The following is a 24,112-nucleotide window of genomic DNA, read 5'->3' as shown; positions in this document are numbered from 1 at the left end:
TCTTTATTCAGCTGTTAAGATGGGTAAAATAGTAGCTCTGGATTGAACAGCATTAATCAGTGTCAAAACAATACAGAAAGTAGCTGTAAAATGAGGGTATAGTTACCTGCTATGAATGTATGGTCATTGACATTAACTCATTCACTGTGAATGTTTCAGAATTTCAGAAGCAGAGAGAACAGGGAATAAACTGGAGAAAGGGAGGCAAACCTCACAGTGTATTTCCCAGCATCACCCACAAGCCTGTCAAAGGAAAGGAAAGAAGCAGCAAACAAAAAGCAGATCTAGCCTGACATTTTGTTAACCTACTGCACGAGAGAATCAAGAAGAAACTGAAGGGTTGCTGCCCGGGGTTCAGTAACAGGTAGACGGGCAGGGAGCACGAGGCAGCCGGGTTTCTGATCCCATTTTGGGGATCAGGACTAGCCCACACAAACAGGGATACCTTGCTGCAGCTTGAACTGCAAGTGCTGCTGCCAGAACAGTTTTGGCAAAACACAAAACTGTACTGTTGAAACAACCTTGTGTTTGCTCCCATTCTGGGAATAGTTCTTTCGTGCCCTTAGTTCTTTCACGTCCTTTTCCCTCTTTTCATCTCCTCATTTCCCTAAGCACAGGATAAAGCTTTTAATCTTCTGAACCACCACCAGTGTTTTGTCTCAAAACAGTTTTGCAAAATTATAAGCTCCCAAATCAACACTCACATGAATGACGATATAAATTATACCAGAAAAAAAGGAAAAATCATCTTTAGTTACTGGCTTTTGTAGCAAATTATTTCAGAGATTATAATTCTTTTCCATAAAGGAGTCAAAATGTGGACTGCTGCATTCCTGCAGGTTATACAACGCTTGGAGTGGGTCCTAAATGAAACATAACAAAACAAATAACAAAATGATGAGTTTATCAGGACAAGGACAATGAATGTGCATTATTACCTTTTAAAAAAGTTTCATGCTTACATTGCCAGTTTTGCATTTGGATAAAGCAGCTGGGGAGAAATTATATTAAACATATCGATTTTCTTTCCACGATGTATACTGATTGTAGTTAATTAGATTAAATCTACACAAATAGCTATTTTGAGCCAGGCCTGCAAAGGCATTGTTTTGGTTAGGGGAGTTTGTTTAGATTCAGCTAGCTGCAAAAATACTCTCCTGGTAGAGACGAGAGAGCTGAACCGATTAATACGTTAGAGTTATTTTGGCAAAAGAGACTGACGTGGGGCAGCTGATGACCCAATCCCATTTTCCACCTGCAGGAATAGCTGCATCTTGCTGAAAAGGGCCATCTCAAACACAGTGGGAGCCTGGCTGTTTCCAGTGTGAGGCATGACCTGAAGGCTCAGGGTGTGCCCAGCAAGGGGTGCACGCCAGCACAGCTGCCTCTGCGTGGGGTTTGCACCCCCTGGTTGTTCCTCCCGGTCGGTCGCACAGTTGCTTGGAGACAGTTGCTGAGTTACAAGTCAACTAACATTGTAAAATATCAGTACAGGCATAGATTTCTTTTGCTCTCTCAAGATCAGATCTTGGACTTACTGATTGCTCAGGGATTTCTTGCCTCACTCTTGTTGAATTTTGTCCACAGTATTTTTCCCGTGGATATACAAATAAAAGGTGGTAGTTGACATTATCCATGACAAGGGAAATATTTAATACCCTTGCTCAATCAATAAAAGGCATATTTTACAAATTAGTAGTTGTATTTTGTTCTTGCTCACTATTAGAATAGAACAATCATTTTTTCTCTCTCTTATGAACATGAACCTATAGCATGTGTCAGAACTACCTGATGTAAAACATGAATAATTTTGTTTGCTGCCACTCTTCCTATTCCCTTATAACTGGTGTCCCTGGTTATATTTCTGACATTTTTTGCAGCTTGCATGCATGTATTTTAAGTCAACAACAAAACAGTCACAAGTATATTTAAGGAACAGAAAACAGAAATCAAGTTAAAATTCATCAGCCTTCATTTTTGCCCCAAATGTTTGAAAATAGATGGATCTTAGATGACATTCAAATTTCACACCCAGGGTTCAAACTTCTGTTGCCTTAGAATGACAAAAAGCTGAGGCTGGAAGGGACCTATGGAGGTACCTGGTCCAACCCCCTGCTCAAGCAGGGCCATCTAAAGCCAACTTTTTAACATCCCCAAGGATGGAGACTCCCAGGACCTGCTGGCAATACTCTGCGTAACGCAGCCAAGGACACCATTCACCTTCTCTGCTGCAAGGGCACATGTTCAACTTGGTGTCCACCAGGACCTCCATGTCCATTTCTGCAAAGCTGCTTTCCAGCTGCTCAGCCCTCAGCAGGTACCAGTGCCTAGGGTTAATCCTCCTCAGGTACACTTCCCTTTGGCATAGGGCAATCCAAGGCTATTTTAATTAGCCATGGTTATCACACATACCAGACTATGACTGGCAGATAAGACACAGGACCTCCAAGACACCTAAAGCCTTTTCAAGGGAAAAACAGAAGCTAACCAGGATATCCCAGGGTGTCTAAAATGGTGCCAGACACCTACACTCAGACAAATGAATAGCACCAGCTGAAGCCCACCTCTAAACCCCACTAAAATGACTGTCTTCACACCCAGTATGAAGAGAAACTGGAGCTTCCACCTACATGTGAGGACTGGACTCTACATTGCCTGTTTGGAAAAGATAAAGCAGGAAATCAGACTGTAGGTGTTGACATGCAGCCGAGCACTGACACAAGTGAGAAGGTATTCTTTCCTGACTGAGACTGATACATTTTCACTCAATCAGACACAGATTAAGGTACCTTCTGAGTGCTTACTGATTGGTACCTGACCTACTCTAAGGTAGCCACACCACTTCCTAGGAGATTTTGTTGAAACACAGAAAGGTTTTTTCAGAAGGCATCCTTGCACATTTTTTCTGCAAATACAAGATGGATTTGGTGAGATAATTAAGATGAGCTGCTTCCTTTCCCTCATCTTAGAAAAAGGCTTGAAAAAGAATACAGAGAAATAATGAGACCAAACCATACAGAGTTCATAAATCTCTTCCAGTAAGAGTTACAGATCAAGATGGTAATCTCAGATGAATTAGGGAGATTTGCATTTGGGGCCAGGAGTTTCTCTGTACTCTAAGGCTGAAGCCACAACTGCTCAGAATGCTGGTTTTGTTGATGATCAGTAAAAACAGGAGGTGGAGATGAAATCACCAGTTCATCTAGATGTTTTTATGTGGTCTAAAAAGGCAGAGGGGAAGGAGAATAAGCCAGGCTCCTTGGGAACTGTTGCACTGGATAAAGACTAATTCACCCTGTCTCTTGTGTTTCTGGCAGGCATGCAAACCTCTGGGTCCCAAGGACCAAAAGAAGGTGCTGGACAGCAGTGGGTCAGGCAAAGCAGTCACAAGTCATTGTGCATCCTTGAACTCTTTTGGGAGTGGCTTCTGTGAAGAGCTAGACTAGGCATTGTATGTTTGGTTAGATGTCTCAAAAGGAAATTTTTCTATGATTTCATATTCTCCAAAGTATTTTTAATTATTGAAACTCCTGTTAGATCCTTGGGTAAGCTCTGAATGCTTTACTTTCTTTGAATTATGCCTAAGATCAAACCTGATAATTTCTGTACAGATTTCACAGAACAGTTCATATCACAGAGCCCTCTAAATCTTTAGTCCTTTTCCCTTTATTTTGAAAACTGTCAGTTTATCTTTACCCTTCCTTTCTTATCCTTTATGTTAGAGGTCATTTTCTCTTAGTACACAATAGCCTGTTTTTTAAGCATGTCTTTCTGAATATCCAAATGGAAGCTGAGAGAGTCAAGGTAATTACCCATACAACCACCAACTCCTTCAAAACACATTATTTCCCTTTATAAATGCCTTTTTGTCTCTTGGAGGTTCATCTCTTTTTAAACCAAATTTCCAGTGATTCTAATCTTTATGACACTAGTACCAGCCCTCCAGCAGTGGAAACAAGCTTCCTAGTTTAGTTCTCCAGGTCATTTCTACAACTCTAAGACCAGTGATGAATTCGTTATGTCCCATTCCTGCTATCAAGGCAGAGCAACAGATACTGCTCTGTTGAGAAATCTCATATCTGAGTTACCTTCAGAACATCACCTTGTCCTGATGATTTGTTACTCTTCATTTTGTCAGTCGGTTATGAAACCTTTCCACGGTGTCTATGAAACCAGACATTGCTCCTCAGGGTAGGCTTATAAATTGATCTAAAAGGAAACTTTCTGTTCCTGTGGTAGTGCCTGTGGTCAAGACGCTTTCTAGGTGGTTCTTGATGGTTAAGCTGGTTGCTGACCCTGCAGTTTTTATTTCTTTCACTTTACAGCTTGACCCACAAATTATCATTTGTGGATGGCAGCACTAACCCGAGGGGGAAGGGGACAGCCTGCACCTCAGTACGGTGAAGGACCTACAGGCCAGACCACAACTAACCTCAGCAACACACAAATTTGGTCTTTCTTTTCAGTGTCCTGAGAAAGCAGCCATATCCCAAGATCCTCCATAGAATTCACTGAGGTTTTCATCTGTGGCATTGTCTTTCAAAAGTGCTCCCTTTTATAGGTCATCTTTCAGGTCTGCTAACCTCTGGCAGACCTTTCTACTCCTGGCACATGTGAAAGAAAAAAGTCTGTCATGAGATGTTATGCCTTTAGTTAGTTTTCCTTGAGATCTTTTTTGATGAGCCACATTACAGTTTTAACTCTGCAGGAATTAAATCCTTTTATCCCTTCTTTTTTCACCTTTCCAGTTTGGAAAGAAGACTTCCTAATTGTAAATGACACTGTTTAGAGCCATTTCACTATGGTGGCTTTTTTTGGTGGCTGGATTCCTACTAGATAAAAAAACAAGGAATAAAGGAAAAAGAGGACAGATCACTTTTGTTTTGAAAGGTGTCCAGCCTGTAAGGAGAGATGCTAAATTTCCAGTTCTGAAACAAATGAAAATGCTTAAACAGTTGAAGTAATGTTCAGCTGAATTTACAAGGAAGTTTTATTGCTTGTAGTTTAAGCTAATTCTAATTTTGTGAACAAGATATTAATCATTTGCTTAGCAGGAATGGAATGGTTTAATTTTCCACCTTCAAGCTTGCAGCAAGGGTTAGTCTGCAACATGCTTTACACTAAGCCTTCTGCAGAGTGCTGGGTATACATAAATATATCCAGGCAACTCCTGGAGCAGAAACCCAGGACAATTTTGAGAGCTCTCAGGAGCTGACCTATGTCTCTCACTAAACAGATGAGGTTCCTTGTGAATCCAGTTCTTTACAGAAATATTTCATTATTTTCTAGCTTCTTTGTTTCTCCTCTGTAGACCAGAGACCACCAACAAAGTCCTGTTAGAACTGATGGCATGAAGCAGCCATGCTTCTTTTGAGACTAAGCAAACCAGGACCCATTCAGAGAAATTTAGCCAGAAGACCATTGATGGAATTAGAATATTTAAGTGACAGACTGTGAGTCACAAATACATGATTTCCAACCGTTAATTTATTAGGTCATATAACAGTGGAAGAATTTGATCATAACATTATAACACAGCTGTTTTATTTCAAATGTGGAATGAGTCCAAGTATCTGGTAATTATGCTGCTTCAATTAGTGGTGGCTCGAGTGCTAGTTAAGTGGCATTGTTTGCTCCTAGGCAGGAAGCCCAGGGAAGCTCACAAACAAGCCAGAGGACATGTGGGTCTACTGGGCTGATACACAACATGCTGTGTGAGGTTGCAGCACGTCAACAACATGTCCCTTCCTTTCCCACACTGCATAGTTAATAGCAGTTAATTATAAAATGTACATCTTTCAGTTAAAGGGTGAGGAAGGCAGGCAGAAGAGAAGGCAAGCTGCTGGAGATAGGAGAGTGGCACTAACCTAAGCAGAGAAAAGCAGCAAATGACCTGATCCAGTTGTCTGGGCTTATGTAGAGATCTCAAATAATCTTTGCTTAGGACTTTCATAAGGTGGCAGAGCTGATTAGTGTATCACCAGTGTTAGTAAAAGAAATGTGTTTACAGTCTTCTGGGTAATTTTTTTTTCTTGGAAATCCAAGCCCATAAGCACTTTTTCCTGTGTTCATTTTTCTGTATTAGAAAACAAAATTATTCATGCTTTCTCTGTCCTCCCTTTATCAAAATACAGTTGTCTTATCCTTAAGGCAGTCAATATTCTAGTGCTGTCACTATTTTAATAACATCACCATAACTCAACCATCCCTAGCCACCAGCTCTCAATATAGGATTAGTATGCTCTGATGATCTGGAAATCACTCCACGGAGAAGTGAGGAAGCACTATCTTTTGGTTCACCCCAAAAAAAACCCTGCAGTGATGTATTACATTGCTACTGCAAGCCTTTCACTTCCAGAAGAGAGACAAGGGTGGAGAAAGGCTGTCAGCATTAACCACTGTGGTTGCCATTCCTATTTGACCTTAGCAGTGCAGCAGAACAGGGGAAACCAATGAATCACACCCCATCTTTTCAAATTGCTGGGAAAAAAAGTAGAAGCGGAATCATATAATCTTCCTTTTTCACACTGTCACCCGCTTGGAAATTTTATCCGTATCTACTCCTCTAAATAGTTGGATAGCTTAAATAGCTTGAAGAGGCTACCAATGGCACACTTCCTCCTGGAGGGAGTGGTTGGTCAGCAACACTCTTAGTCAAATGGTTCAGTTTTAGGCAGTCCTCTGAGGAGCAGTTATGGCTCCCTTCTGACTTGAGATTTTCTATGATTCTATGATCTGTACAATTTGGGGGTGGAGAGGAGGGAAAAGGATGAGCAGGGAAGGTTACAAAGCACACTCTGCTCCACAAAGTCCTACTGATGGTTGGCCGAGATACAAAGGGGTTAATATAATTATTCCCCACCACTTGCATTACTCAGAAGCTCCCGGCAGACTGCCAGAGCTGCCATATAGCATGAGCAGCCTGAAGAGATGCATACATATGGTAGCTGAAGCAGCTACATCCAGCTCATGCTACCACTGGTACTAGTAATGCTGAGAGAAAAGGGATCTATCCAGCCTGGACATCTCTGGGAACCCCGAACACCTGAGAAATGTGACAGCACTTCTTACAGGCAGCTGGAGATTTTTCATTACCAGCTCTCTGAATAGTGTTGGGTTCTGAAGCCTAATTCTACTGATGAGTTGAAGTGCACCAATCTGGGTATCTCTGCTGGAACTACAGGGTTATCTATAGTAACTGAGAAAAGAATCAGATGGTACAGTTGGCATTAAGATGACAAGACACGGGAGGATGAAAGGAGAGTATGGATTCTACAAATGCAATCAACAGTTTTACCTTTTTAAGAAATGCTTCAAAAATTAGAAATTTAAATAATATTTGTTTTTAGGATTGGTCAGAATTCCCAGATACTAGGAAGTGCTGGACTTATGCTGCTTTGCATGTATAAACAATATGCTGCAAGCCTTCCTTACATCTTTTATTGTTGATAGATCCTTGAATGATTCAGTGTCTTGACATACAGCCACAAATCTGACAATTTTGCAAATGTTTCATTTTTCAAAACGTGTACTGCCATTGGCTTCCTGCTAGTGATTATTCAGAAACACATGGACTGCATTTATCCAGCTCGAAGTCTGTGCTTGCCTGAAGTGCCTTCTCAGTATTTTTGTCCCTAACCTGGGACAACCAGGCCCTTGCTTAAAGCTCAGCTGCAGTTTGGAGTCCTTAAGAAATCTTGTCTACCATGTCATAGTTTTCTCTTTTGAAGAAAAATGTACTATTTTATTTTGACTTGGATAGTTCTTAGCAATGCAAGCTGGTTCAAAAAAATTCACCTTCTGAAAACTTCTTACAGTGAAGTCCCAAGAAGCCTTTCTTTGGTGTTATTTTTTTCTTGAAATAAATTGGTAAGTAGGTTTAGTAAATGCTACATTTCAAATTAGTTTCTGTAATTCTAGTTCTCAGTATACCCTTCTTTCTTCACCCACCTCTAATGTCCTAAAAACCCAGCAGAGCCATTCAGTCAAGCTGATAATTTGCAAATGCAAAGTTGATCCTCAGATTGATTACCCTGAGCCTCTGCTCTGCATCACAAAAATTAGCACAGGCTGTTAAACCATGGGATCAAAATGTCTTCATACACTGATGGAGAAAAAAAAAAGTCATCACTTTTTGCCAACTTTCCTGTTTGCTCTGCGGTTCTTTCAGCTTCTGGGATTACATTTATAAAGGGGTTTTCTCCTGATTTTTCCTGACAACTGAAAAGAAGTAAGCTGGGATTATATTTTATCTATTTTTGGTCTCTCTGCCTTTCTGACAGCAGCTCATCCACTCCTTGGTGGATCTTACTCAAAATCAAAATATAACACACAAAGTTTAACTTATCAAAGACGAGTAGAGTGCAGTAGGAAAGACATCACTGGATCTTACAAAACCTCATAAATACAGATTGCATATATTGAAAGCATCAAATAAAATCAAACCCTCTCTTGCTAAAAGCAGAAGGGGCTTGTGGAGACCAGCAAGATCCTTTGGAAATAGGTTTCTTGACCCCAGCTGAAGTCTTAGTCACCCCTGCTGATGTGTGCAAATTCCTCCCAAAGCAAATACTCAACTCTCCAGGTCATGCAGGCTAAATACTCCAGTTCATGTTTAGGATATGAAAGAGCAGACAGGCAGGAACCTCCCCATAACTACAGAGAAATCTGGGATTTGAACTCAGCTCCACCCAGCTCCAGCATGTACTGCAGGAGAGCCCGGAGGGATGACACTGTCACCACATGTCTGAGACAAGATAAACCTTCAAAGCATCTCACTCTGTTTGCAATAGAAACATCAGGAAGACTCAATACGTATTTTTTTAATGTCTCTAATTGTAACGGGACAGTTTTCAGAGTAAACTTTGTTGCTAGACAGTTCTCTGTAGGCACAGGAGAGAACAAAAGCCAAAGTGATCCAAAACTAATTAAAATAATAACTCAAAAGAGACACTTCATCCAAAGATATTATTACAGAACAATAAAAGAAGTTGCTGTGCAAACACAACATATTTTATTGAAGGCAATGCTTCACTATTCAGAACCCTATGGACTGAAAATCAAAATCAGAAGGGGGCAAAAAAACTTCCCAAGCTATAGAAAACTATTAAATTTGAATTTTTGAAGGAAAAAAACCCACCAAAATCCCAAAGCAAAAAGCCAACACATCACTGGTAGCTTTCCATGAACACCTTTTGAGGACAGAAATGCCAGAAAACTGTTGACCCAGCCAATATGAGAAATGAGGCAATAATACTAACTGACTCCACAAGTCTGCAAAACAGGACTGAGCCATTGCTCAGTGCCAACTCAAAACAAGAACACAGTTTAGCATTAGGTTAAGTGCCATATATATTGCTCCCTATTGCCAGAGCCCAACTAAAACAAGATTTAACAAAGGGCAATAACGAGATTTCAATAAAAAGTTGAGAAGCAGGTACCTATATATTTTCCCCTACCTTTACAGATTTATGACAAAAAAGATTTAAAGATTAACATCAAAAAAATTATTTTGGAGTAGTATTTTTATTAGATAAGAGAAAAAAACTGGGGATTTAAAAATAATGAAAAAAACCCCAAAAACCTGGAAGTAAAAAAAAAAAAGCAAGAATTACAAGTTTAAAAGCTCACAGCACTGCAAATGACCAGGAATTGATTCATGGCAACTGAACATGTCTGTTTAAAAACCCAATGCTTGTGGAAAGTTTGAAAAATAGTCCCATCAAGGGTATCAGAGAAGTGTGTAAGGTCCAAACTGTGTTCATCGGTTTGGAAAGAATATTCTAGCTGTACTCCTTTCCCTCAATCTATAGGCCAGACATTTTAAGCAAAGCTGCTCCTGCATGTTAATTTATGTACCTTAAACAGTAATCAAAGCAATAAAACAGTGGAGCAAACTAACTGAGATGCCTTTGCTCTGGATTTTAGTGAAAAAGTAATAACCCCAAAACAACTCCCAAACCCTACCCTGTATTAGCCAATGTTTAAATAAGCTAGATCTCAGTTACCCTGGGTAGTTTAACTGCAGTTACACACCATTCCCAGCCTGGTCTAGTGGGAGGTGTCCCTGCCCATGCAGGGAGGTTGGAACCTGATGATCTTTAAGGTCCCTTCTGACCTTTACAATTCTATGATTCTATAAGACTATATTAAATTAAGAAGTAACTGCAGTTACACACCATTCCTAAGTTAGACTATATTAAATTAAGAAATAACTTCCAAGCATAAACATCTAGTACCTCTCTTTTCCAACCACATTTCTCCAAAGCAGAGCCATGTGTGAAAATATGCATCGTGCTGGATCCATGAGAGCACACATTTCCCTCACCTGCTTATACATCAGCTGTTTAAACTCAGGCTGGCTTCTACAACACTCTACATTCAAGCATATAACCTTCTACTGTGAGCAAAACCCACCCTCCAGTTCTGTTCTGCTGACTAAGCCACCAAAGTGATAACCCTGCAAGTGGAGTCACCTTAATTCTTTTATATCTTCCTTTTTCTAGTTTTATATACTTCTCTCCTGTAAAGAAACAGAACTTTCTAAAACGTGGATTTGCACGATCATGCCAATTGGAAAGTCAAGACTTAGAATGGGATCAGTCATCTAGCAAAAAAACTTTTGTCATGTCACTGCTCTGGTGTTTGTTATGAGTAATTGTGTTGAAAATTCTCTGGGTGGATAATTGCCTAGCAGCAACATTTTTTGCATAGAAAATCATCACTAAAAAAAGTAAGAATTAAACAACTTCTACACCTCACTACATCAAAAGGTCTTTAGAAAAATTATAAAAAATGTAAATTGGTTTATTAACATTCCTTTGTACAATAAAAGCAGCAAAACAGAGTATATAAACCTACTTGTAATAGCAAATATTTTTAATAAAGTGGAAACCTGATGTTTAAATAGTAATCTAGCAATTAGATGTGGGTTAGCATGCAAATGGAGGACTTTCACCTATTAAAAATCCCTCTGTAATGTTAGAAAGCCAATAATGTTCCTGTTTGCAAAAGTTATTCCTGAGTTTTGCAGCAGTGTAACATATTGTGTCTGTTCACATTCTTAATGTTCCAAACCCTCCTGTTTTCTACTACTAAATCCAGGAACTAATCAACTATCTAAGCAGCCTTTCTATTCCAGTGACAGTTCTCATTAATACATCCCAATCTATATGAAATGAATTTGTCTTTCATCTCAATCTCCCTTGAGGAAAAAAAAAGAATTCCAAGATTTAACATAGCTAGGTTAGATGCATCTGAACAGGTCATGGAAGATCCAGTCACCACATGGAGCCAGCAGAGCACGTACTCATCATGGGAAAGGTTTGAATCCCATTTTTCCACTTCCAGTAAACCAGCTGAAATGTGAACCCTTGGATAAAGCAATTACAAATAACACAGGAAGCTGGAACTCTACCTCACAGAACTCTAAAATACTGCAAGTTATCCCAGCTACTTGGTAAGAATATCATGTTACAGGTCTTGAAATGGCAGCAGTAGCCCATTTTGCATCACTGGCTACCAGGCAAGACACAGAGTGGCCAAAGAGATGCATCTTGTCTCAACACTGAGGTTCTAACACCGTTACAGGTGGAACAAGACTTATCTAGAGAAAACTACCTTGATCAATATGCTCTGTAAACAGAGTACAGCAGTGGACCTTTGGGAGTCCCAATGGGACAAGTTCAAGCACCCAGAGCTGGGCTCACAGCTTAAGAAGCAAAAGGACTAAAGAACTCAACAGCACTTCTGAAGAGGTTTGCATGGGATAATGAAAAGAAATGGAAGAAAAGTTGCAGATAAATGAGCCTTGGGGATGAGTAAGGCCTGTCTTTGATTCTTGGACAACACATGCCTTCATCATGTCCAACTCTGAAGAGCAACCAATTTGTTGGGTGTACACTTATTTTCATTAAAACACCTCAAATAGGTTCTAAAAATGCTCAGGGAATTACGGAAACCAAATACCTACTCATGAACAAAACACATCTCAAATTCAATTCCCGATCTGTACATAAAAGGCAGCTCCGTAACAGGCACAGTCAATAAAGCATATTTAGGTATGAAAAACTAGCAAGAAACTTTAAGAAAGTGCTTACAATAAATGTTTTGCTGGTCATTTAAAAACAGTTCTGTCTGTAGTTTAGCAGCTAAAGTGAGTCATAATAACCCTCAGTGTAAATAAACAAACAAATGCACTGTTAGCAATTTACAAGTCTGTCAGCAGAGATTGCTGCCTCACACAAATCCATCCAGTGCTGAAAAGCCAAACCACAGGTTGATCCCATTAAAAGCAACAGCAGTTGTTCGAGGCCTGTCAGAAGAACTATTCTACAAGAATGAATGGCAATAGAAGTGCTAGAGAGAGTTCTCTTTTGAATTTCTTTAAAAGAAAACGCAACACTGTTCAGGCAGGACTTTGGTGTCTGCCTCATGGACCTGCTTTTGGGACTACAAAGCATGAGCTTCACACATTCCTCACTGATTTCATCCTGTAGGCTGGCATCAAATATATGCAAGGTTACAACGTTTTGTATCATGACATGAGTGCAAGTCCAAGCTGAGTCTTTAAAAAGACTTTTCTGCCACCTCTTTAGCAACTATTAAGCTAGGAAAGCAGGGGTATTACACAGTGAAGTTTGTCTCTCCAATGACTTATTCTGCCAAGGATTTTCATGATTCACTCTTAATTGCCTTTCAATAAGTATCCAAACAACCGTGATATTTGTCCAGAATCAACCCTTTTTTTTCCTTCCAGGTTGTAAATAAACTCTTCCCTTCATCCGCAAATAAAGATGCATTTAACCACCTGCTCTTGTCCTATCACCCTATTCACATATTCTTGAAAAACTCCATTAAAATTTTGATGTATTTGCCAGGACAACTTTCAGTGCTCAGATTATAAAATCCTTCAGAGACCTTCAGGTCCAACCACATCCTCATCCCATAACAGAAAATTTGCCACTTGCCATGAAGACTATCCAGTAGTTACTGTTTGGAAAACTGACAAGGAATAGTTCTGGTAACATGTGAAAACTTTGCACCACAAGGTGAAGAGAACTAGAAATCCAGCTCCCCAAATTATTGCCAGAATATATAAAGCAAAAATGAGGTAGCAGAGTTAAAGGATTCTTCTTCTGTGTTGTTATATGCAAGTGTGTCTGAAAAGATTCATATCAGTGTAATGATAGGATAGAAAATGCTACTTCTAATCTGATTGATTTAAAGCGTATTTCAATTTCCTTGTTAAATCAATTTGCTGAGTCCCAAAGTTAGACAGAAGCCTTAGGAAATGCCTGAAATGTAGCAGAACACAACAAGGCAGGGATTCCTCTACAAACCATCTTTTGACATGACCTTCTCTCTCTCTGGTCTCCTGCACAGTTGTAGAATAAGTTCAGAGCAGCTCTCTGAGGGAGATGACCACACGTTTATTTTGATCAAGCCTGTGTGTCCAATTTTAGATCACTTCTATTCTCTTTTATAGATGAGAGATCCCTGTGCTGTTCATACGTACCCTAATATTGTGTAATGTAGAGAGGGTGATTAGAAGTTTGTGATTTTTCTTATACCTACAGTCGTAGCAGGATGAGTAAAGGAATAGGGAAGGAAGCCTTCTCCTGCTTTTTAAAATAACCAATTAAATCTGAACCCGTGGGCACTCTTCTACAGAGGACACAGAGCAGAAAGTGAATGCAGAAGAAATGATAATTAAAAGAACGCAGAGCTACTGCTAGATCAGATCCAAAAGTTCAGAATTTCCCTCCACCAGCAGTGTTTCTGCAGTTGCCAGCACCCACACAAAAGCAGTGGGGAGCCTGCTCTGTGCACCAACACAGTGTCATTTATCTGACCCCTCTGAAGCATCTGAAGCAGTGTGGGAACCTCACTCCACAGTATAGGTTAAAAGATTATGGTTTTCAGGAAAACCTACCAAGAAAACTAAATGAATACAATACATGCCAAGCTCTGGAGTTTTCTTTTTCAAATTTGGAGATCACAGCAATGATGTATTTGTGTGGTTTAAGACTGCAAATGAAGCAGTTTCTTCAGAAAACTAGACATTTTGGGGGAGGAGGAAGGGGTAAGAAATGAGGGTAAGGCTACTGCTCCTGAAGTATGGGATTATCAGATGTCAAGCAGCTTCCTTGTAACCTCTGGCTAGACTTGTGGTTCATGAAACACAACTAGCAGGTGATCTTAGCATTTCAGCATCAAGCAAATTGATTGCCTGCCTCAGAATAAGAGAACCTGGCAATAAATTAAAAACACATGTACGGACATGCAACTCCACATCACAGTATTTCTCCTACTTCTAAGAGGCTTAAACCTCCCAAAAAAAAGGAAAAGAAAAAAAAGACAAATTCTAGTTTAACTGCAGCACTCAACACTAGGAATTTGTCAGTTAATTTTTCAGTATTTAAAAAAAAAAATTCAGCTGTTTTCCTTCACCTGTAATTTTGCAGGTTTGTAACAACATCCTGCAATTACAATAAACTGTAATTTCTCCCTCAAAATACAGGCACAAGTACCGTTTATCATATAGCTCCATTCCAGTAACCAGGTTTCCATAGTATCAAGAGACTAAAATAAGCCAACAGGCTTCAAAGAAATTAATTTTAATATAATGTCTTCTGAAAATCCCCAAACTACACCTTAAAAAATGGGATTTGTACATATGATGTTATTAGTCATAGTACCTAACCTCAACACCTAAGAGCTAGAAATGGATGAGTTGTCTTATTCTTGTACTATTTGAACGGAGGACACACAGACATCTGCAAGTGTGAAGACTGTCCATAGCTGTGCTTCGTGGGAAACACTGGCTGGCCAAGATGGCTGGATGTCACTGGATGGCTTCTAGGCAGCCAAGAAGTGGCTATTTATAATAAGCAGCATATCTTTAAACAAATGGGCTATTTTTAGAGGCTATCATAGTAGGAAGTCAGGGAAATACTGGTGTTCATATTCAGGAGGAGTCAAAAAGCTCCCTATGGATAGCTCCACACTCCACACACAGTCCCATGAGCTTCAGCAGAATCCCTCAGGATAGAAACGTTAGCAAACTTCTCCTTCTAGGGCAAAATGCCTTAAAACTGAGAATGGTCACAGAGCTGCTGCTGGCATCATCCCCAAAATTCCTTCCAAATCTTCCTCTCAAACAAGCATAAAAATTGTTCTCAATATCAAATAGGTACTTGCTACATTTCTGGGAGACAGGATAAATATCATCATTTTCTCTTGCACCTTGGGATTACAGACCCAGAATACACCTCATGTAGAACCAAGACTAAAGGAAAACAGTTCCCAGGTTTGCTCACAGCCTGGTTTTCTATGTCTGACTACAGCAAAGTGATTTCATTTTTATCTGCTTTTCAGTCTCCCTTTAAAGCTTACTATTTGCTTAGGTGTGAATAACCGAGCTCTTATAAGAGTCCTTTTTTTGTCTGCTCATTTCCATCTATGCTGAAAAGGTAACATTTTTATCAATCTATTTTTAGAATTAAAGAAGACTGGTCCATGTTTTCTATGATCACACTGAGCACACTTGGAATACCATCACTTCCTGAAGGGTAGAGGCTGCAGTTAAACAGATAAAAAGAACAAGCTAAAATAACTGCAATTTCTCTACAGTGCTTTCGTGCAGATCCAAAGCACTTTGAAGGCACAATAATTTCATTCAGCTTCCATTACCTACTAAAAACATATATTAAGAAAAAAAAACCAACAACAAACCCAAACCCTCGCTCACTGGATTTAAGTGGAAAGCAAGCAGAATACTTTTTTATCAAGTGAAAAATCAATCTACTTGGTCAGAGACTATGCAGATACACCAGACTGTCCAAAACTTGTACCAGAGCTGGAATTTTTCCAAGACCCCATTGTCCCACTTCTCCAATACACTTGGAGTTAAGCTTAAGCAGAAGAAGTTCAAAACAAAAACAGGAATAAAGTTTCCTTTGGACTCAAACAACTTTCATTTTAAGATGTTTCTGGGGTAAACTTGTGCTTAATAGACAACATTTACAGATGTCAGCAAGAGGCTGGTGACTAACTGGTAAACAGAAATTACCTTTTTAATGACTGGTTAAATCAAACAATGTATCAGTTAAATGCAGATTTTAAAATATTGCTGCCCAGTGGAGATCTGCAGGTCTGAGGTACAGCAGATCTTGCACGTCAGTGAGAGCCCTGCTACCCCTACAGTCATAGAATCATAAACTGGTTTGGGTTGGAAGGAATCTAGATGATCATCCAGTTCCAACCCCCCTGCATGGGCAGGGACACCTCCCACCAGCCCAAGTTGCTCCAAGCCCCATCCAACCTGCCCTTCAACACTGCCAGGGATGGGGCAGCCACAGCTTCTCTGGACAACCTGGGCCAGGGTCTCACCACCCTCATAGAAAATAATTTCTTCCTAACATCTAACCTAAATCTCCCCTCTTCCAGTTTAAAACCAATACCCCTCATCCTATCACTACACCCTGGTAAAAACTCCTTCCCCAGCTTTCCTGGGGCCCCTTCAGATACAGTAACCATATATATACAGACACATAAGCTTCCAGTATATATCATGTTTACATTACATGTATCTACAGCGATGTACTGAAACCTTGCAGTACTGTTGTTGTGCAGTTTTGGTAAATCACTTATCATTAAAAAGATGCAAGAATATTGTTTGTATGGTTGAACCAGAAGCCCAGTGAGATGCTGTCTAGGAAAAGAGCAGCTCCAAGCCTGGCTGCTCTCCTGCTGACCATGCAAGAGGAGAAGCTCACTGCAGGGGCAGGAGGAGCAGCCAAATTGGCAGTGAACAACCCCTCATGCAAGCGAGTGAACTGGAGTAGACTCTTTTGGTCCACAAAAAGGCCAAAGTGTAATAAAATTGCTTTTTCTTTCTTCCTCCTACACACAATATTAGCAAAGCTCTCACGAGGTACAGCATCATCATCTGATGTCCACCTTTTGGAAGTGAACAAACTTTCAGAAAAAAATCTGCAGAAAATTACAATGTGATAATCCATGTTATTATAAAGCCTCTGTTGTATTTTTTGAGAGAGAAAAAATATGGTCCTCTCGTAGCTATCTGAAAACAAGTAAGTTTATATTTATATTTCATGGCAGAAATCAGTGACATTCACACTAGAAATAAGAGAAAACTCAGTCACAGGGTAATTAACGAAGATTACCTAAGGATGGGAAGGTTCCTCTATTGCTAAAAGGATGAAAAATCAGTCACAGATGGATCTGTAAAACCAATAATTCAACCAGCCATTGAATAGAAACATAGGACAATACATTGCTATGCTTGCCAAAAATATTCATCATGACTGTAGTCTAAGTTACAACAATAAAGTGAAAAGCTTGTTTTCCAGATCAGTTTTGAAGTTTGTATAAAGTGATCATTGGAATAAAACAAAATCCTAACCTTTTACCTAACCTAAATACAAATAAAAAATTACTCATCTGTGGTTTTTTTTTTTTTTTAAATCCAGATATTTTTAATATGTCCCCAGATGCTTGTTGCTACTTCTTCCATACAGTCAGAGGACAGATATCTTTATCTGATAGAATGAGAAAACAATGCTATTTGTAAAAAAAGTATCTATTTTGCATTTATCAGTATTTCAAATTTGTACCAGTAAATTCTATGACCTCTGGAGGGTAAAGAAATGCAGGCAGTTACACTACAGACCATTTTGCATGTTTTAGTACAAGTAGCAGCTGAACTGTTCTGCACCAAAATGAGGAGATTTCTTCTATAACCATCTCTGAGCCTCAAATTGAACCTTTCATTTCCACCCCCACCTCCCCTTTTTTTTTTTTTAATAGATAATACACTAGGTTTATCTAGTTTACATTTTAACTGGAATGTAAATAAGCAGCCATGCTATTCTGAAGACAATAACATTACAATTTTTCTGGAAAAAGAAGTGATTTTATGGCACAATAATGTAAACTGTAATGCCTCATTTAGAGAGCAAATGCATTATTCTGGTAAAGTATTGCAGAATTATCTTCATTTCCCAAGTCTTGATATCATAACATTATTGTTTGATAAGAAATATGCTCTGTGGCAGAAGAAAAATCCCCACACATCCCATCATGCAAAACACCTGCAAAACAGCTGCACACTCGTGGGTTCAACAATAACTAGTAGTTAATAATCCACTGGGGTTTAATTTAGCAATATTATCTATACTAAAAAAAACCAAACAGAAGACTACTCTAAGTTAAAGAACCTCTTCCACTTGATGGACTTCTTTATTTAAAGATGGTTATACTTGTATACATCATCAAAGCAACTCTCAAAAGAGACACAACCCCAGAACCCAAGACTTGATTAAGTCCTGTTGTCAGGCAGCACTCTCTGAGCAGCAGTAGTGTTCAGTGGTTCCTCTGTTTGTGCTTAGTTTGACTACTACACTAAACAAAGGTACTAAAGGGTTAAGCAAGTAAAGATTATTCATAAATAAGAGATTTAGAATCAGAGCTAATACATTTCTTTCTTGCAAACACTTCAAGTAACAAATCAAATCAATGATCTCTTCTGATCAAGCATTTACAAACTTGAGCAGATGTTCTACAAAAATCCAGACATTCTGATGAATTCACAATGAACTACAATGGCTTCAGCATAGATGGATGCATTAATTATGGTTCCAGTCCTTTTAATTCCCTTCTAATGGAAACTAATTTTTAGGCTGGATAGCACTTGGACTAATATGTTGCTTTGTGTTTGTCTTTTAAATTGGGCAGACACCAAGATTCAAGAAAACATCAACCAAAAAAGCCAGGCTGAGATGTACAGTCTTCCTCAGCAACCAAATAATAACCATACTCCATTTCTGATTGCTTATCAAAGCTAAGAAAAATCACGTTAATGAGGTGCTGGGGAATTGTTATGAAAACCCACATCCAATGACAGCAGTCTCTAGCTACCTGCTTCAGCTCTAAAACTACTTGTGTGCTTTTCCAATCTATTTTATTTATGGTCCCTCCAGAAAAGCCACTACACACATTACAATTTTTATCACAAAAAGTCTGACTGGGTTTGAAGCTAGGAGGAAAAAAAAAAATTGTTAGAAATTTCAAGGGAGAGTCTGGGAACACTATTTCCACAGGCAAGTTTAATGTTAGTCTCTGAAGTGTCATATTGCAATTGATTGTACTGGTTGGACAAATTAGTATCACGTGGGTTTTCAGAAAAACTGCAAACTTGATAAAAACCTCAGTCAAATGAAACCATGACAGCCCTGTTCCAGACAACACCTCTTCTGGTTGCCTGCTGAAGCAAGACAACACCTTTTCTTCCTTCAGTGCATAGATCTTTTATTTCTTGTGCTCAACATGCAACATCTTCAATGTTGAATGACTGTAGTATGCTCCGTAGCTTTTGTTCAAGTTTTACCCCTTCAGACAAATCAGAGCCCATAACTCCACATGAAGAAATGATGCCTTCTCTTCACCCACCCTCATCATCACTCCTGCTTCCAAGAGAAGAATCTATCAACCTGTCAAACCTCTTTCCGTGGTGAGGAGTAAGGGAAAAGGTTCCCCGTATCTCCACGACCCTGAGGCGTGGAACTCCCTCGAGCAAGAGGGAAACATCTGCTCTCCCTTGCATTTTGCCCTCTGCCAAACTGGACTCTCACTTCCTTAAAGCCTGATGATTGCCACAAATGTTATTAATGGGACTAATTAGGATCCTAGTTACCCATTAACTCTTTTATTAGTCATATGACATTTATGATAAATGCATTATATTACATGGAATTGGTTGAGGTGGCACATACACACAGCAGCAGAAACCTCAGTCATGGGAGAAATCATTTAGCAGTAAGGCAGACTATCTACACCACTTATAGGCACTTGCTGCAACGTAGATGTGCAAGATAGGCAGTTAAAACTATAGTACATTTAACTCTTCCAGGTTCAACATGAGAAATAAAGTAGCCTGGCATTCCTGGAAGTGCAGGTGACCCAGGAAATACCTTCCAAGATGGCTTTCTACAGCTAGACAGCATTGTGCACTGCACATGTAGTTCATAAAACAGGAAAAACAAAACCCAATCCTGCAGTTCTCCAACATGTCTTCAACAACAGCAAAGTTGTGATTTCTCAGGGTTACCATATCCTCTTAATTAAGTTGCAAAATTCAGAACAGAATAACCCAATGAACGTTAATTACACAGAAATGGGTTTCGTTTGCATGTACGAACTGCTTCTTTCAGAGTTAATTACAAATATGCTGAACTACGTAGAGTATGGATTAACATCCTGATTCAGCAATGCATGTTCATGTTTAACTGCTCTTCTGAGCTAATGCTAGCAGTAAGTTGTCTGGACTATTAATTATAATTCTTCTTTCATTTGCCAGAAAACCTGCAAAGGTCTGTGCAGAATCAGTTATCCCAGACTTCTTGTACCCCTTCAGAGATCGTAAAAACATCCATATTCATAGTCATCACTCTGTAATCCTCTCCATTAAAGTACACATTATTCACCATTGAATCTGTGAAATCAGCCAGTGCAGACTATTCCTACTTCCTATAGATTCACAGCCTAACAAGAAATCAACTTCTAAAAATAAAACATTGTTTAAAGAAACCCACCTAACACCAATAATCATCGTTTTGAAAGTATCCTTGAACAGAGTATGTAGCATTACAATTTGTAACATGCTGTTTAATAGTTTGCTAAATGCTTGTTCTAAAAGAAACCAGCAGTAAGAAAAATGTCCTTTGAAGGCACAGCTAAAAATGCACATCTAATTCCTTCCCAAGTCTGCAAAGCCTGTTCTTTCACTGCTACAATGTGAAGAAACGGTGCAACTATTTAAATCCAATCACCATGGAAGCTCAAGGCTCACAACAAATAAAAGCTGCATATTATATCCTCTCCTGAAAGGAAAGGTCAGCTCTGCAGAAATAAATGTTGTAGCATCAGTAAGTACTTTAACAAAACACTTATCTGCCTGAAGAAGAGAAAATAAAATAAAATCAATAGATCTTGCTGACAAGACTTGGTCAATCCATCCTGAAAGACCTATTTTCAAATGCCTAGTTTCACAGAATCACTGGATTGCTTTGTTGGTCACAAAAAGGTTGGGGGGGGAGGGGGGGGGGTGTGAGGAAGAAAAGAAAATCCCAAATAATGATTTTGTTGCAAACTGCCCAGTAACACAAAGAGGAACACCAACTATTTCAGCAAAACCTCCAAAATATAAAATGTGGAGACAGTTTTGGTATGAATGAACAGCATATTTAAATATACCCTTTTTATAAAGTAATTCATATTGCAAACACATCCATTGCTAATTTTTTTTATGATTACATTTACAATGCACTGTCAGATACATTTAATTTCAAGCCAGAGTAATTTGCTTTATTCTCCATGGTTTCTAAACAGCACTAGACCACTGGTATTTCTGATTGCAGAAACAGTTGCATGAAAAGTCATTAATTTTGCTGACTCTATTAAAATATTTGGAAGACCACAGAATTGACAGCCTCCAATAAATACTAAAGTTAATCTAAATTTCCATTCAATAACGTAAAGAAGAATAGAAATCCCTCAATTTCTCAAAGAGTGAATTACCAACCAAGAAAAAGAACAAACAGAAACTCCCCAGCCAACCTCAACATTGTTCTTTTGAACTGCTTTCCTAGATGCTCCAGGAGATTTTAAAAGAGACCAAGTGAAGTACATTCTGGGTGTTCAGTCCACCAAACTGGCTTGTTCAGAAGCACCACATACTTCTTCCAATGTAAATTCTACAAAGGGAACTTGACTTTTTCCCCAGCAGAGCACTGAGAATCAAATTTCAGGATCTCCTACCTCGATCAAAAAGTCTCCAGTTCTCAGGCCAGCTTGCCATGCTACTCCCCCTTCGTCCACCGATTCCAAGTACTGCAAAGCAGGAAAGGCTGGAGTTGGGGTGAATTCTTCAATTGGTGTGTCAGCTTTAAAAATAAATACCACATTAAAAAAATAAAGTTATGGAGTGCTTGCAAATACCACTTGACTAAAGGCCTATTATTGGCCATTCCAGTTGATGGTTAAAAAATGGTGGGTGCTACAAGTAAGAGGACTCTGCCTCAGAGGGCATCAAGATGCTGGGAACAGAGTGCAATCTCTCTGCAGTAGCAATCCACAGGTCTTCAATTCAGAGAGAAAAATACATGCTTCTTTACTGGCAAACCAAATCAAGCTGTATGAGGCAATAGCTGGATCCTGAGTGTTCCAGGATATGCAGCATTAGTTCAAGTAACCCTTTTGTATGTCCAGCAAAATGCTTGAAAGTCTGGCAACATCCAAGTAAAAATGGATAGTGTACTGTAGCCAGCAGAGAGTACCTGGCCAAACTGGGGGGATGGGGCAGGTGGGAAAGGGTGAAAAAGATTAAACTGGATTTTTCTTCTAGTTTTAGATGTATATTACAGAGAAGATAACAGAATAAATCACTTTTTCAGGCACAGCAGGCTTTGGGACAGCCCTCTGTCTCTCTGTCACATACACATACATGCAGAAAAAGTCCTTGGCTCTTTCACCTGAGGTGTCCTCACTGTTACTGAGAAAATCTGGGAGCAATTGTTGGGCTTATACAGAGGGAGTAAGTAACCTGTGCTTGATGCACAGACACCTCATGCCAATGGGTGAGCTAAAAGATACTGGCTTTCCTAGTACAACTCCAAGCATTTTTATTTAGCTAAAATCAGAAAAGCTTTTACAACACTGAAAATCTATCATGGCACTGGACTGCAAGTGGGGGAACAGGGAGAGCAAAAATGATGTCCCAGGAATGAAGATATGGAATAATTTTCATGCTCAGGCAAGGCAAGGGAGAACCCATGTAAAATGAGGGGGAGCAAGAGATGGGACATACCATCATATATATATATATTTTAAATACAAAAGGAGCAAACTGGACTGAAAGTTAAAAAGCAAAGCATTAAATAGAATGCTTTTTTTAACTCTTAAGAATGCCAGTATTACAGATTTTAGTCTACAGAAAAGTATCATGCAGTTTAACATACGAACAGCTTCTAAAATGAGCACACTACAGGCCATGCAACATACGTGCAGCTTCTGAAGATATAAAAAAAGATCATATTTTCATACTAAAACTGCACCAATGTCACCTTGCAGAAGATCCACACCTATTTTAAACAAAACATCACTCTCTTGTCTATTTCTATTCATAGAACTGTTTAAACAGACTGACATTTGAAATAAAGCAGCAGGTTTTATAAGGAAAGCAGGTTTCCCACAGTTAGGTAAACTGCATAACAAAACAGATTAATGACAAAATACTACATATACCAACACAATAAAAATACAGACAAAACTTTCTACCCCCAAAAACGATTATACAGTGCTTCTTCTTTGTAAAAATGCAAACTGCTTCAGACAGAAGCCACTAAAATCTGTCTGAGTAGTACAGCATACAGAGAATCCTGTTGTCTAGCAACCAAGTGCACCAAGAATAATTTCTGCTTATATTCCGAGATGTATAAATTTCTTCATGCCAGTGCACATCACACACACACACACACACAGAAGCACATACCTTTTGCCCCTCTGAGCACAAATCCAAATCCTTCATTGTCTTTTTTCTGCAGGACCACTGCCTTTTCTTCTATTATGCAGTCACTGTAGAGAGAATTCCGAGGATAGCGACCATTATTACATCCCTTCATCACCACTGTAGTAGCTGCTCCTCCAGTGTGCAGGTTCATCATCATCACAGCCCGTTAATCAAATAATATTGCAGTAACCAAGCATGGGAAAATATTGAACAAACAGCAGCAAGGGGAAGACAGAGACTAAGGTTAATGATAAAAGAGAACATGACAAAGCAACTTAAAGGGAAGAAAAAAGGCAGAGAGGAAAAAGAAAGAAGAAGAAATCATGCATGGTGGTTTGTGTTCTATATGAATGACTGAATGAACATGTGATCATGTAATCTGTGGACTAGCTAGGACTCTAAAAGGAAAAAAAGTAAGTGAACTGAACGACAGTATCATTAATAAACTCCTCAATCGTGGATGTACCAGATGCATCTTCTAGTGAAGCCAAAATGAAACCAACCAGAAGAAAAATGAGGCAG

General features: G+C 39.2%; 1 protein-coding gene across 4 annotated transcripts in view; it reads right to left on the bottom strand.

Annotated features, from left to right (window-relative positions):
• Nucleotides 1–24,112, bottom strand: part of SHANK2 (SH3 and multiple ankyrin repeat domains 2) — a 300,961-nt gene that overhangs the window by 109,686 nt on the left and 167,163 nt on the right. For all 4 annotated transcript variants that reach the window (XM_051622537.1, XM_051622538.1, XM_051622536.1 and 1 more), the window contains 2 exons: nt 23,573–23,655; nt 21,841–21,965 (listed from right to left, as the gene is read on the bottom strand). In XM_051622537.1, the coding sequence (XP_051478497.1) occupies nt 21,841–21,965; nt 23,573–23,655 (208 nt within the window). The remainder of the gene's footprint in view (nt 1–21,840; nt 21,966–23,572; nt 23,656–24,112) is intronic.

This window comes from Apus apus, chromosome 5 (assembly GCF_020740795.1).
Source record: "Apus apus isolate bApuApu2 chromosome 5, bApuApu2.pri.cur, whole genome shotgun sequence".
NCBI lineage: Eukaryota > Metazoa > Chordata > Aves > Apodiformes > Apodidae > Apus > Apus apus.
Note: the sequence above shows the minus strand (reverse complement) of the source record. Positions and strands in the feature narration are given on the sequence as shown.